This window comes from Pezoporus wallicus, unplaced genomic scaffold (assembly GCF_028554395.1).
Source record: "Pezoporus wallicus isolate ANWC-B61680 ecotype Strahan unplaced genomic scaffold, APGP_CSIRO_Pwel_v1 contig_708, whole genome shotgun sequence".
NCBI lineage: Eukaryota > Metazoa > Chordata > Aves > Psittaciformes > Psittacidae > Pezoporus > Pezoporus wallicus.
The window spans coordinates 388,206-401,065 of NW_026642310.1; the positions used below are offsets into that span (position 1 = coordinate 388,206).

The following is a 12,860-nucleotide window of genomic DNA, read 5'->3' on the forward strand; positions in this document are numbered from 1 at the left end:
CTGAGAAAGGGTGTTGTCTTTGCTAGCAGTGGCTTACATCAGTGTTTTATTTCGGCCAGTACCTTGCTGTTTCCCCTTCCTAGCTAAACTCCAAATACTCATTTCTGTTGCCTAGAAATGCTTCAAGGATGAAAATTGATCCTGACTTGTTGAAATTGACAGGTTAGTGGAAGACAAAAAAATTCATGTAGCTTGTTGAGCTGGTCTAACAAAAGCAGTTTAAATAAATTTCTTTCAGTGGAAGGAACTTCACCACCTTCACAACATGTTTGTCCCTAGGACTTAGATTAACATCCCATTTCTTACTTCTGACTTCTCAAATATAAGCACAGCTAGTAGGACTAAAAAAAAAGTAATAAAATAATAATAAAAAAGATCATTTTAGAAAAGAATATTTTGACATTCTAGAAGAGTGTGGATGACAGTTGACAGCTGCTTACCTTTTTGTTTTCTCCAGGTCACAATGCATCAACCAGATGAAAGAATTAAAAGAGCAATGTGAAGAAAGGATAGATGAGCTTACAAAAAAGGTTACTGATGTTCCACAAATCAAAGAAAACAAAGACGTATCAGAAGATTTGAAAAAAAGTAGCCAGGTATGGTTGGGTAATTTCTTAAAAATATTTCCGTTTGTAATTCCTGGGCAGTTTTCCACCATCTCCATGTAACCTTAGCCCTCCTCAGTAAGTTTTGCACTGATTTCCTTCACATTTGTTGGATATTTGTGATCGATGAGAAACTGAGTGATTGCAAGGACAGAACAGGCAAAAGGTTCTGCAGGAGACTTCAAATCTGTATCTCTGAGAGGGGCAGAATTTGAGAGGTGATGTTAGGAGTGGTGTGGAGCCTCTTAAAGAATATTTATGCTGCTGAGCTTTGTCTGACAGCTCCCTTTGACTTTGTAAAGGACTTAGTTGCTTTGTATGTTGAAGATGTGTGTTAAAGATGAGGATTAATTTTTAACAGTTCAGAGTAGCAACGAGCTGTAAGATACTGTAGTCCGAAGGTCTTTGAGGTGCATTGGCTATAAATTTTCACAGGAATCGTAATGTCAGCCTTTTACTGTGGGGACAAGGGGAAGATCAAATGTCTCAGGTATTTGCTTTTGGATATTCTGAGTCAAAGGACCATGTGACACGAGAAGGCTCATTAGGGTAGGGCAGGCTTGCCGCATAGAGTGACTGCATGGCAGCTGACTCTTTCTTCCTGGAGTAGAGAGGTCAGAGGAAGTCCTGAGAAGGAAATTTCAGATCATGCTGTTGCCTTGGCATGTGAATTATTGATGTTTCTTCAGTGAAGGATAGGACTTGACTGGCTATAGAATCATAGAATACTTAAGGTTGGAAAGGACCTTAAGATCACCCGGTTCCAACCCCTCTGCCATGGGCAGGGGCACCTTCTAGTAGGTGAGGTTCCTCAAAGCCCCGTCCAGCCTGACCTTGAACACTGCCAGGGATGGGGCACCCACAACTGTTCTGAGCATCCTGTGCCAGTGCCACACCACCCTCCTAATGTCTAATCTGAATCTCCCCTCTCTCAGTTTAAAGCCATTCCCCCTTGTCCCGTCACTACGTGCCCTCGTAAAAGTCCCTCTTCAGTTTTCTTTTTGGCCCCCTTAGTACTGGAAGGCTGCCCTAGGTTCTTCTTGGAGCCTTGTCTTCTCCAGGCTGAACAAGGCCAACTCTCTCAGCCTGTCTCCTTAGGAGAGGTGCTCCAGCCCTCTGATCATCTTCATGGTCTCCTCTGGAGTCACTCAAGCAGGTCCATGCCCCTCTGTGTTGGGGGCCCCAGATCTGAACACAGCACTACAGGTGGAGTCTCACAAGAGCAGAGTAGAGGGGCAGGATCACCTCCTTCGACCTGCTGGTCACGCTTCTTTTGATGAAGCCCTGGATACGGTTGGCTTTCTGGGCTGCCTGCACACACTGAAGCTGGCTCACGTTGAGCTTCTCATCAACCAACAGCCCCAAGTCCTTCTCTACAGGGCTGCTCTCGGTCCATTTTCTGCCCAACCTGTAGCTGTGCCTGGGATTGCCCCGATCCAGGTGTAGGAACTTGCACTTGGCCATGCTGAACTTCACGAGGTTGGCATTGGTCCACCTCCCTAACTCCTCTTGCTTTTCCCCATGCTATGCCCATTGCCTTAGAGGCATTTCAGTTGGGCCCCTGATGAAGCTGGCTTACTTACTGGCTGGAGTGACGGGTATTACTTTGTACTGCTCTTCAGGTGCTCCTTTGCTGACCTGTGATCCCTCTCCAGGCTCTAGGCATCTCCTATTGGCACCAGAATCAGACTGGTAGGAGTGAGATGAAGTGAGGTTCCCTTCCCCAGCAACTTTAGTTGAAAGCCACTTCCAGCAGCCTGGCAAGCCTGTGACTGAAGACACTCTTCCCTTTCTCCAAAGGTGGACCCCATCAGCCCCCAGTAGAGCATGTTTCTCAAAGTGAGTTCCATGGTCGAAGTAGCCAAACCCCTGGTTGTGGCACCGCTAACCATTTGTTGATTCCCCGCATTGATACAGACAGCCCTGGACACATGCAGTGAAGCTCCTGGGTTTGAAGGCAGCTAATTTATTTCTATGCACCAAAGCAGCCCTTCCTTCAGCCCTGTAAGGGCTAGTCACAAAGTTTACTTGTTTGCAGTGGGGCCTCTCCCCCACACCTTGGTGGGCAACTCTTATTGCAATATACGGTGGGGGTTTGGTTGTATATACCCTTTTCTCTTGGCTAGGAAAAGGCTACTAGAAGAAAGCATTTGGTGACTTGAGAAGCGGAAAGGGTAATGCAACAAGGATTGAAGCTGGGTTTTGCAAATAGCTGGAAATGGGTGGGGGAAAATGGCTGCAGCATCTGTCCAGAGAACCCTAGGTGCTCGGGTAATGGTTCCAGTTTGTGTCCAGTCCTGCATGTAAAATGGTGGAAGAGAAAACTCCTTGCAGCCTTCTATTCTCCAGGCTGAGCAGCCCCAACTTCCTCAGCCTGTCTTCATACGGGAGGTGCTCCAGTCCCCTGATCATCCTCGTGGCCCTCCTCTGGACTTGTTCCAACAGTTCCATGTCCTCCTTATGTTGAGGGCATCAGCAGAGTAGAAAGGCAGGAATGAATAAAGCTAATGCTAAACCTTTCCCCCCCCTCCTCCCAATACCTCTTTCTCTTTTCTATTGTAAACATAATTTTATGATTCTGAATTGTGCTTTTCTCATTAACAGAAGTACAAGTATGCTCATTACTTACCTTTCTAACATCTGGGAAAAAAGCTAGAATGTTTTTATGTGCCCTGTTGTGGCTATTAAGAAGAGATAGGTCAGGCCCTGCTAAATAAGCTCTGCTTGATTATTTCAGGTCCTTCTGAAAGTTTATTAGTTAATTAAGATTTATTATCTCAGCTGCTTGGGTGTAGAGTACATCTCTAAGACAGAAAGAGCTTTCTTTTTCTTGATTCCATGCAATCTCGTATGTTGCCTGAATTCCCGAGTGCCTGTAAAATGGATTGTAACTATAATTGTAAATCAGTTGATCATGCAAGCAGCTGATCTGTTCTTTGATCTACACTGTTCAAACATATGTGTGAGAGATGTGGATATAACCTTTACTTCAAATTCCAAATTTTTCTGCCTTTGTCTTGTGAGAAAGGGAATTACAGTCAGAAGAAAAAAATAAATATCTCGCTACTCTTTGCAAAACAAGCAGTTTAATGATCTTGATCCTGAAGAGTTCACCCACAAATTTGGTTTTTTTTTTTTTCCTTCTCTATGGTTATTTGCACATACATACAAATGCACAGGTAATGCATAACTGCTGTAACCAAAGTTTCCCATGTACACTAAAGCATTCCTATCCGAACACATATATTCCCAAAGATTGTTAGATATGAGCTCCACAAATATTCAGACTAGTCAAGAAAGGCATTAGCCATGTCTTGGTAGGAGTAAGGTCAACTGCTTTAGTATACTATTACTCCTAAAGATCCTAAGCAATCTAGGTCTAATTCCCCAGAACATCCAGTGAAGTTAAAGGCTTGACACATTCTCTTTTTAACATAGTGTCCTGGGTTCAGCAGCAGCAGTCATGTTTCTCCTTCGTGGTAGGTGGTGCAGTGCTGTGTTTTGACTTCCAGCCTGGTAACAGTGCTGGTGATACTGATGTTTTCGGTTGTTGCTAAGTGATGTTTACCCTGACCAAGGACTTTGTGAGGCTCATGCTCTGCCAGGGAGGAGGGGAAGCCGGGAGGAAGCAGAGATGGGGCACCTGACCCGGGCTAGCCAAGGAGGTATTCCATACCACAGCACGTCATGCCGGGGGTGGGGGTAACCGGGAGTTACCCAGAAGGACACGGGCTTCCGGGTGGGACTCGTTTCTTGGCCGGTGGTATTCTATTCCCTTCCCTTGTTATTTTCTCTTATCGTTGTTGTTGGTGGTAGCGATGGTGATTTGTGTTGTACATTGGTTGCTGGACTGTTCTTGTCTCAACCCGTGGGAGTTGCACTCTTTCGATCCTCCTCCCTGTTCCTCCGGGAGCGGGGAAGGGGAGAGCCCCGGGGGAGGGGGGCCTCGATTGCTCTCAGCCTGGCACCACTCACTGGGAGTGAGTGAACAAGCTGTCTGGCTAGGGTTTAAACCATGACAGTTCTTTTGGCGCCCAAGGTGGGGCACAAGGGGTTGAGATAACGACAGATCTGACTGGATTAATAGTCACTCGTCACAATGCTGATTTACTGGCTCTCAAGGTTGTTCCTCTTGATCTCACAGTTTCAGTATATCGTATCTTACATCCATCCGGTATTTGCAAATAGCTGGAAATGGGTGGGGGAAAATGGCTGCAGCATCTGTCCAGAGAACCCTAGGTGCTCGGGTAATGGTTCCAGTTTGTGTCCAGTCCTGTATGTGAAATGAAGCTTGATCCTGGAAACCTACATTGTGTGAGAGCTGAAAGATGGATGAAGCATTAGAAACAGTTAATGCTAGAGAAAAAAAAAAAGGTGAAAGCTCTTGTTTGTCAATAATTTTTATCACGCATCAAATAAGTAAATAAAAAGTAATAATAGTAATAGTGAATATATGGTATAAGTAAACAAAAAGCCAATTTTGAGAGGACTTAATGTCAAGGTGTAAAATGCTATTTCAAAAGGTGATGTGGGGAAGAGCACAGTAGATAGGTGGTCAACTTTTGTGGCTTGCGGCAGAGTTCATTACAATTATTTGTACCAGATTTTTGTTTGTTTGTTTTGTGGTTTAGTTTATTTTTTACCATTTCCAGTTTGGAGGGGAAATCATCTCTGAAGGAACCTGAGGAGTGTGGCTGAGAGTGTGTTCTCTGCAGGAGAGCTTCAATCTCCTGCAACAAGACCCATAGCTGAAGGCAGTCTATTCAAAGCAGGCAGTGGTTTTAGGTGGGGCACGTTATTTGTTCTCCTTTTAATCTATAGATGGGATGGTCCCAGTTGACATAACCACTAATACAGCAACAGCCTAATGGAATTCTGCCTGCTTGTCTTCCCTAGGATCTGTGACAGTGTTTCTTATGTCAAGATGTGCCTTTCTTAGTTGTTTGCCAAGGACTGCAGTTTCTTGCTTGTACAAAAGCTACTTAATGTTAGTGCAAGGTGACTCTGATGAAATCTGTGTACTTTTTTAGCTGTTGTTCTTAGCTGGAATAATTCCTGTTTGTAAGATGTATGTGCTTATGTAATGGAAAGGTTTAGTTAAAACAAAGAAAATGGGAGTCTTGGTTAATAAATACACAGCTTTTCTTACAGCTCTGCATTTAAAGAATGACGTACACTTCTCAGTTGAGGAATACAGAACATGTTCCAATTATTTTTTATTCAGTCGCTTCAACTTGAAAAATTTTCAGCATATATCCTTTTAAGTTACCATCATTAAAAATTACTGAGCTAGAAATTTAAGTTAAGGGCTTTTGCATGTATAATTAAGAGGTAGATTCTTGCTATTAAGTGCAAGCTCAGTATTTTTACAGAATTCGTGCCCTGCATAAAATGAAAAATGATCTGATGTTCAGTTTCTGATGATTTCTGCTATAGTGATTGATCTCAAGAGGTTGAACTATTTATAAAACAGAAGCATTTTTAAACACAACATTTTTGTTTTCATGATTGAAGGAAGGTGGAGTTCTGAATATCCTTACTGCAGTAATCAGATACTCTGTGGTGATACTTGCTGCTCATGCTTTCATAAAAGTTAATGCTTGATTATTTGTTGCTGACATTGGACTTCAAAGTGTTGACATAAGTTCTGCCTGGCTTTAAGCTTAAACATTTTCAAAACAGCCAAGTAATATCCTATAAATCGTCTGCAGCTTTGGTTTTCATAGCTATTTAACCATTTCTTTCCACAGACATATTTCTGAATGACTGTGTGAACAACCTAGTGTTTTATTAATCTATGTAGAAAAATGGGTAGCTACAGTCTTACCAACAACCGTAACAGAAAACTTTAACTGTATTACTTTCTCCCATAAAAGAACCATAAGGTTTCCTATTTATTTGTACAGTATCAGGTATAAAAAAGGTTCATGTCTCTAATGTCTGTGTGCTTGTTCTTTCTCAACATCTTTTTGGTTTTTTTTTTAATCAAAACAAAATCCCAGGGGAAAAAAAAAAAAAGGAAGCCTTAGAACAGTTTCAGAACAAGTTGTTTGTCTGCACTGAAGCTGGTACAGTGCAGCACAGCTCCAGGCACATTTCATGCTCAGTGTTGGTGTGACTGAATTGACATAGCTCTCAGCCAATTAAATGCCAATATAAGTAAAACAGAATTTTAATTGCTATATTGGAGTATCTTCAAGGTGGTGTACATCTTAGCCCTTAATCTTTAAATAGGTCAGATGCTGAGAGCAATCTAGTACCAGTATTTAATATATTCTAAGTAAGCTCCATCACATTAAACAGATACTGTTGTCTAGCTGGTTAAGTTTTTCTTCTCTTAATCCTACATTCAACGTAGCTTAACTCCAGTTCTGTAAAGGCTTGCTTAACTGAAGTTTCATTATGCTGAAACTGAGTTTACCTGTTCCTGTAGATCACTAGCAGTAGTTAATGTCATCTGGCTTTTTTCCTCTGCTGACCTTGACATGGTAGCAGGGCAACAGTGGAGAAATGTGTGCTGTTACCGTTCTGTGACCCTTGGAGTATAACAGGTAGTGTTCCTTGTGAAACACTAACCAAGAACAGTAACCTCATAATTATCTGCAATTGGATTAAAGAAGGTGTGTTAAATTCTCACCGTATGTTGTGCTGTTATATAGAAATATCCTTGCATGTTAAAAATCATATGGTACTTCCATCACCAACAAAAACTTCAGTCCAAGTATATCTTCAGTCAAGTATTTGAGTGTGCTAGGATTTTTTTTTTTTTTCTCCTGAATCCTTATCTAGCTTCCACTTCTCTTTCCAAATAGTTAGGAACAGCTATATATACCAATGCTTATCTGTGCACATTCATGTTATAGGCCAGTATTCAACTGTCAACCTTGGAGCAAACTGAGTTCAAGCAGGCTGACTTGGAACACCAGAAACCCAATGAAGATGGACCTAAAGCAGTACCTATGGTAAAAAATACAGACCTGCTGGAGGCTAAAGGTGAGATGGAAATCACGATCTGACAATCAGTTGGTTAAGAACATTTGTAATTTAATTGAACATTTAAAAAACATTTTTGTACACAAGATAAAAAAACAACACCAGTAGACTGAACTTTAAGCAATTTTCCAGCTGTGGGGAGGTATAATATTTGTTCAAGCATTTTTATTACTAACATTTCTATGGTTCAGTTTTGTTTAATTGACAAGTTGCATGTAAAGGAAAATACAGATATTTACAACTCTGAAGTCATCCTCATTTAATATGGAGAAATTGCTGTTGGAAGCAATGATTTTCACATTTAAAAGACTTGCTTTCTTAATAAGTTTGACGCATCTAGCCTGCTACTCCTCCCTATGGAATAGCTGAAAGTTAGGCTTTAAAAAAAACACACCTCCATGCTTCCCCTGGGTTGTCAATGAGCAAAATGCAAGTAAGGAAAATGATACACAGGAAATCAGGTTAGTTAACCTAATGTTGCTTGTGATACTAAACTTGCAGAAACTTATTAATTTGAATAGATGTATTCTCATGCGTTAGTCTCGCACAGTACTGTGTGTGATAGAAATTCGATTTCCTGTTTAATTATTCTTATATGCTATCTTAAATTAACAATCTGGGGAGCATGCAACTTTCATTTTAGACAACTAGCAACTGAAGACAACATCTATACATGGTTTCTTCAGGCAAGATTTTTTTTTTTTTTCCTCGTTAAAAAGACAGATACACAGGGAAAAAAAGTATGGTCATGTCTGCTAAAAGTAACATCCCTCCTGCACTTCCCCCATTAAAAATTAGAGCAGCCTTGATTTATTTGCAAATCTGCCCATGTGACTGCTTTGTCTTAAGCTACTTTTGAACACCAAATCGGTTTTACTGTTGGTAAGTAAATGCGACAGGAACCTCACACTTATATAGCACACTGCAATCTTTATTTAAAGTGTTTGTTTCACCTGCCCTATTTATTAACTGCACATATAAAAAATTTAAGTAGGTAGAAGTATGAAACTGTTGACAACAAACAATGGCTCATCCTTTACCCGATGTGGTTGGAAGATTTCTTTCAGAGGAAGAACAAGAATGGACTGAGAAAGATGAAGCAGTATTTATTAAAGATTTTTAACTTGTGCCACCACTGAAAGGCATTAAATTTTTTAACTCAGAATCATTTTTATTGTTTATAGAAAGAATAAATGGCCTAGCTGACATCAGAAAACAGGAGCCTAAGGCAGAAGAGGAGAAGCTCTCTAGTCAAGTGGAAGACCTGCGGGATCCACTCAAAGCTGCTGCTGGTCATGAAGAGATGCTGCCTCAGTCAGAGAAGGAGCTGAATCCTGAAGATGAAAAACAAGCAGCTGGGCAAGATGTGTTACAGCTGGCTGCAGAGCAGGCTGCCAGTGAAGAAGCTGAGAGGGAGCAGCTCCTGAATTATGATGCTAAGCTGGACTTGCCCCCCATAAAGGCTGGTATGTAGCATGCCACATATTGTTAAGCAGTAAAGACGTGAAAGTGTGGAATAGGGCACGATTTCTGCAGCAGTGGTGACAGCTGGCCAGACTTAGTATAGGTTCCTCAAAGGTTAACATGAGATGTAAAAGGTTAGCCTCCAGCAGTGTTCTACAGTCTGTGTATAAAGATGGAAGCTTCTGTTTGTACAACATGGAGCTAACCAGGATGCATTCTTCTGCATCACTATAGTAGTCTTCCTGTCTACCTCCATTAACTGTACAAGGCATTTGGGGAAATCAGTCCCAAAACTGGTATTGAGGCTTCTTAAGAATGATGCATTTGAGAAGGATGAGATATTGACCATCCAAAGCATTGATGGAGAAGAGAGACACTGTAATAATGTTTTGCATATAGTCTTCTTATAGTGTTGTATAAATGCTAGCTATCCCTATTTCAAAATAAGCTAGCATGCATACAACTCTACCTAAGGCTTCAGGTATCTACAGTTTATTGTTGTGAGTTTGCAAACTGGAGATCAAATATTGCAAAGGTGCCAGTTTCTGGCATCTGCCATATATGACCCTGAACCATGTGTCTCTATAGCAGAGTACTGATGTTGTTCCTAAAGCTGACCAGGATCTGGACATCTCTCTGTCTTGAGGAACTTGGTCTCAGGTGGACTTAGTAGCCCAGAGTAATCACACGGAAGACTTACAGCAGTCAGAGCAGGAACTGATGTCCACAAAAAATGCTGCTTGTGCTTTTCTAGTAAACACAGTCATAGAATCACGAGTAACGACGTTAATGCTGTTGATAACTTGGCAGGGATAAATAACCTTATCTGCATTGTTAAAGCAGTATTTTTCCAACTGCTCTGAAAAGATGCTGGCCAGTGCAGGTTGTTCTGTCCCCGAAAGAGATGTGAATAGAAGTTATGTAAACTGCTTCCATTTTAACAGAAAAAGATACCAGAAAGATTAGGTTAAAAAAAACCCCATCTGATAATTGGTGCAAGAAAAAGCTCTGCCATGTAGCCTATGAAATGTCAGCATGAGCTAGGAAGACTCGCAGGATGTTCTTCAGCCTTGATTATTAACAAAAATGCCACAGTTTACTGCATAGGTTCCCTGTAGACAAAGGTATAAAAAGATTTCTGCTACATTCTCTTAACATCCTTTCTCTTCCAATAAAATCTTCTTTTAAAAAGTTTGAGACCTTTAGGTCTCTAACTGTAAACATCTATTTGATATGGTTGTCTGAACATGGACAACTTAAGGCTAAAATTTTTTCAAGCCTGTTTCTAAGCCAGTTACTAATTAGAAGGCTTGGCTTAAGAACATTCAGAACCAGACTCCTGTCTCTCTTTCTAGGGTATGGTTTTTTTTCTGTCTGGTTAACTGAAAAATAAGGGTAGTAGTTTGGCAATCAGAAATAATGTTTCCATTTACTTCTGAGTTCTTTATATAAATAATTCTTAAAATAGTCAATAAAAGTTACTGGAGATGAATTAAAGGCAGACTGAAAAAAATCTTCACTGTAAAAGCACTGTGTGTTAAGTTAGCACATCATTACTTTTTTTTATGCCATAATCACATCTTTCTGCTTGGTGGATAAACTAAAGGCAGGCAGAAAACTGAGTCAAGTTTTAGCAGTGGTGGCAACACATTTCAAAGCAACACCACAGTCAAGTTCTCAGCATTGGAGTCAGGTTTTACTTTTACTTAGGCTGTCCCTTAATATATTCTGAAATTGTTTAATGCTTTTGCTTTCTGTCCACCTGAGTGCTGGCTGAGTCTTATTACACTTCCTAAATCCCAAAAGATTCTTTTTCCCTAGTTCTTTAGACAAGGTTTACAGGAAAAGCTGCTCTGAAATTTAAAAGGAAAAATAATATAAAAACCTATTGTAAACAGCCATTCAGTCATCAGCAAAGCAAATTCTCTGGAAGTTTATTACAGTAACTAACTGTCTCTTGTGCAGGTGACTTCATGGTATAGCATGAACCTAATTAATTTTAATATTTTTCCAGACAAACAGGAACATGAAGCACTGAAACAAGATAGGGAAGTTGATTACAACTTACATGAGAATGAAGCTGAATCAGAAATGGACAAGCAAGCAGCACTTGCAGGGATTGAAAATGGTAAAAAAGAAAAAACGTTTTAACCCAAGTACTACATGCTGAAAAGTTTGAGATAATATTTTGAACATTATCCTGTAGCAGATACAGGTAGCTATTTTGTATTTCTTCTTTGAACTTTCCCTCATGTGGACAGTGTGACCTACTTTCTGTCTAGCATCACTAAGTTACTGTTTAACATGCACTGGGAAGGGACTGTATCTGCACCTTTATTGTATGGTACTTAACAGTCCATTCAGAATTTCTCCTGCTGTGTTCTAGATTTTCCACATGAAGAACTATCACTTCTACCTCTCAAAGAGATTTATATACCTTTTTTTTTTTCCTAATTAGTTCAAAACCCTGAAGATACAAGGAACCACTTATCTGAGCATAGCAAAGAACGACAGAGGTTGTGAACACAGGAAGTTCAGGATGCAGCTTAAGTCACTTCTTCATATAAATGCAGCAAGGATGAGAGCAAATTTATCTGAGAATCTTTTCATTATGTTCTCAAGACTTCAGTAAGAGCCTAAATGAAGTAGTGTTTTCTTGTGAAGTTTTAGTACTGTTTCAGTGGTAAAAAAAAAAAAATCTTAAATCTCTGGAGGCTTGTTTAAAAGCAGCCTGACCTCTGCAATAACTCCTTCCTACTGATTATAGATTTGAAACCAGCTAGCAGTAAGCGTAGTAACTTTGAAGTCGGCTAACTTGTATAGCCATACTACAGAAACAGTATCTGTGCGTTGGTGGTAGATAAGAGTCCTCTGCTGAGGACAGATCTTTCCCCTGAGCAGTGCAGTAGAGAAATTCCAGCCTAGTTTTCAAAGGAGGTTAAGAGCAGATAACTTGACATAACATGGGAAGGATGAAAAATGACCCAGGCTGCTGTTTACCACTGTTGTGCCTGTTCTGGCACATTTTATTGAAATGTGGGAAGACTTCAAAAGCATGATCGTAATCCTTGGATACTTTCCAGTACGATATATTTTCCTGGGCCTCTGAAATTACTGGTTTACACTGTAACCAGCTGAAGCGCCTACAAGAACCTGGTTGTGTTCTTAGCTTTTAGGTTAAGGAAAGAAAGACTTGGACAATAGTGTCCTCTCATTAAGAGAGGAGCCAGGGAGAAAGCTGGTTTAGACCTCTGTTCACAAGATGTGTGCCACAGTATGGTTCAGTTACCACTAACTTGCACAAGTTTATAGAGAGTAAAAATTTCATCTGAACTTTTCATGACAGAAGCTATCTGAAATGATGTGCTACAACTACCCTTCACTCCAACCAGCTGCTATCCTCCACTAAAAAGCAAAAAGGCAAATGCTTGCCTTGTAGAACAGCAATCATCTCAGCTGTTCAGTGACTAATATTCTCTGCTGGACTTCTGACAAAGGTAAACTAGACAATGCATTTACGAGACACCTCAATGTTTCTCACAGGTGGAGCTGCAGTTCTGTGAAGTCCTATGTTATGTATAGTATATCTTATTGCTAATATTCTGTAGCCTTTGTCATTTCTGTAACTTGTTGAATGTAAACTGGAAACTAGTTTATTTGTGATAACCTAGAAATACCTTCTGGTACCTGCAGTGTGTAGCCAGCTTGTTGGAAGTTCTCAAGCCTGGCACCTGTGTTCGGAGCAATCTTTGTGAATATGAACCAACCGCTGTCAAGGCAGCATGGGAGCTTCCTAAC

General features: G+C 40.5%; 1 protein-coding gene across 2 annotated transcripts in view; it reads left to right on the plus strand.

The window, feature by feature from the left end:
• The window catches only part of GOLM1 (golgi membrane protein 1), a 37,257-nt gene extending 24,397 nt beyond the window's left edge, over positions 1 to 12,860 (plus strand). The window contains exons 6-10 of one of the 2 annotated variants that reach the window (XM_057428743.1): positions 458 to 596; positions 7,469 to 7,598; positions 8,783 to 9,064; positions 11,077 to 11,190; positions 11,521 to 12,860. In XM_057428743.1, coding sequence (XP_057284726.1) covers positions 458 to 596; positions 7,469 to 7,598; positions 8,783 to 9,064; positions 11,077 to 11,190; positions 11,521 to 11,585 — 730 coding nt within the window. In that variant the 3' untranslated portion in view covers positions 11,586 to 12,860. The remainder of the gene's footprint in view (positions 1 to 457; positions 597 to 7,468; positions 7,599 to 8,782; positions 9,065 to 11,076; positions 11,191 to 11,520) is intronic. The other variant, XM_057428744.1, reaches the window with a different exon arrangement.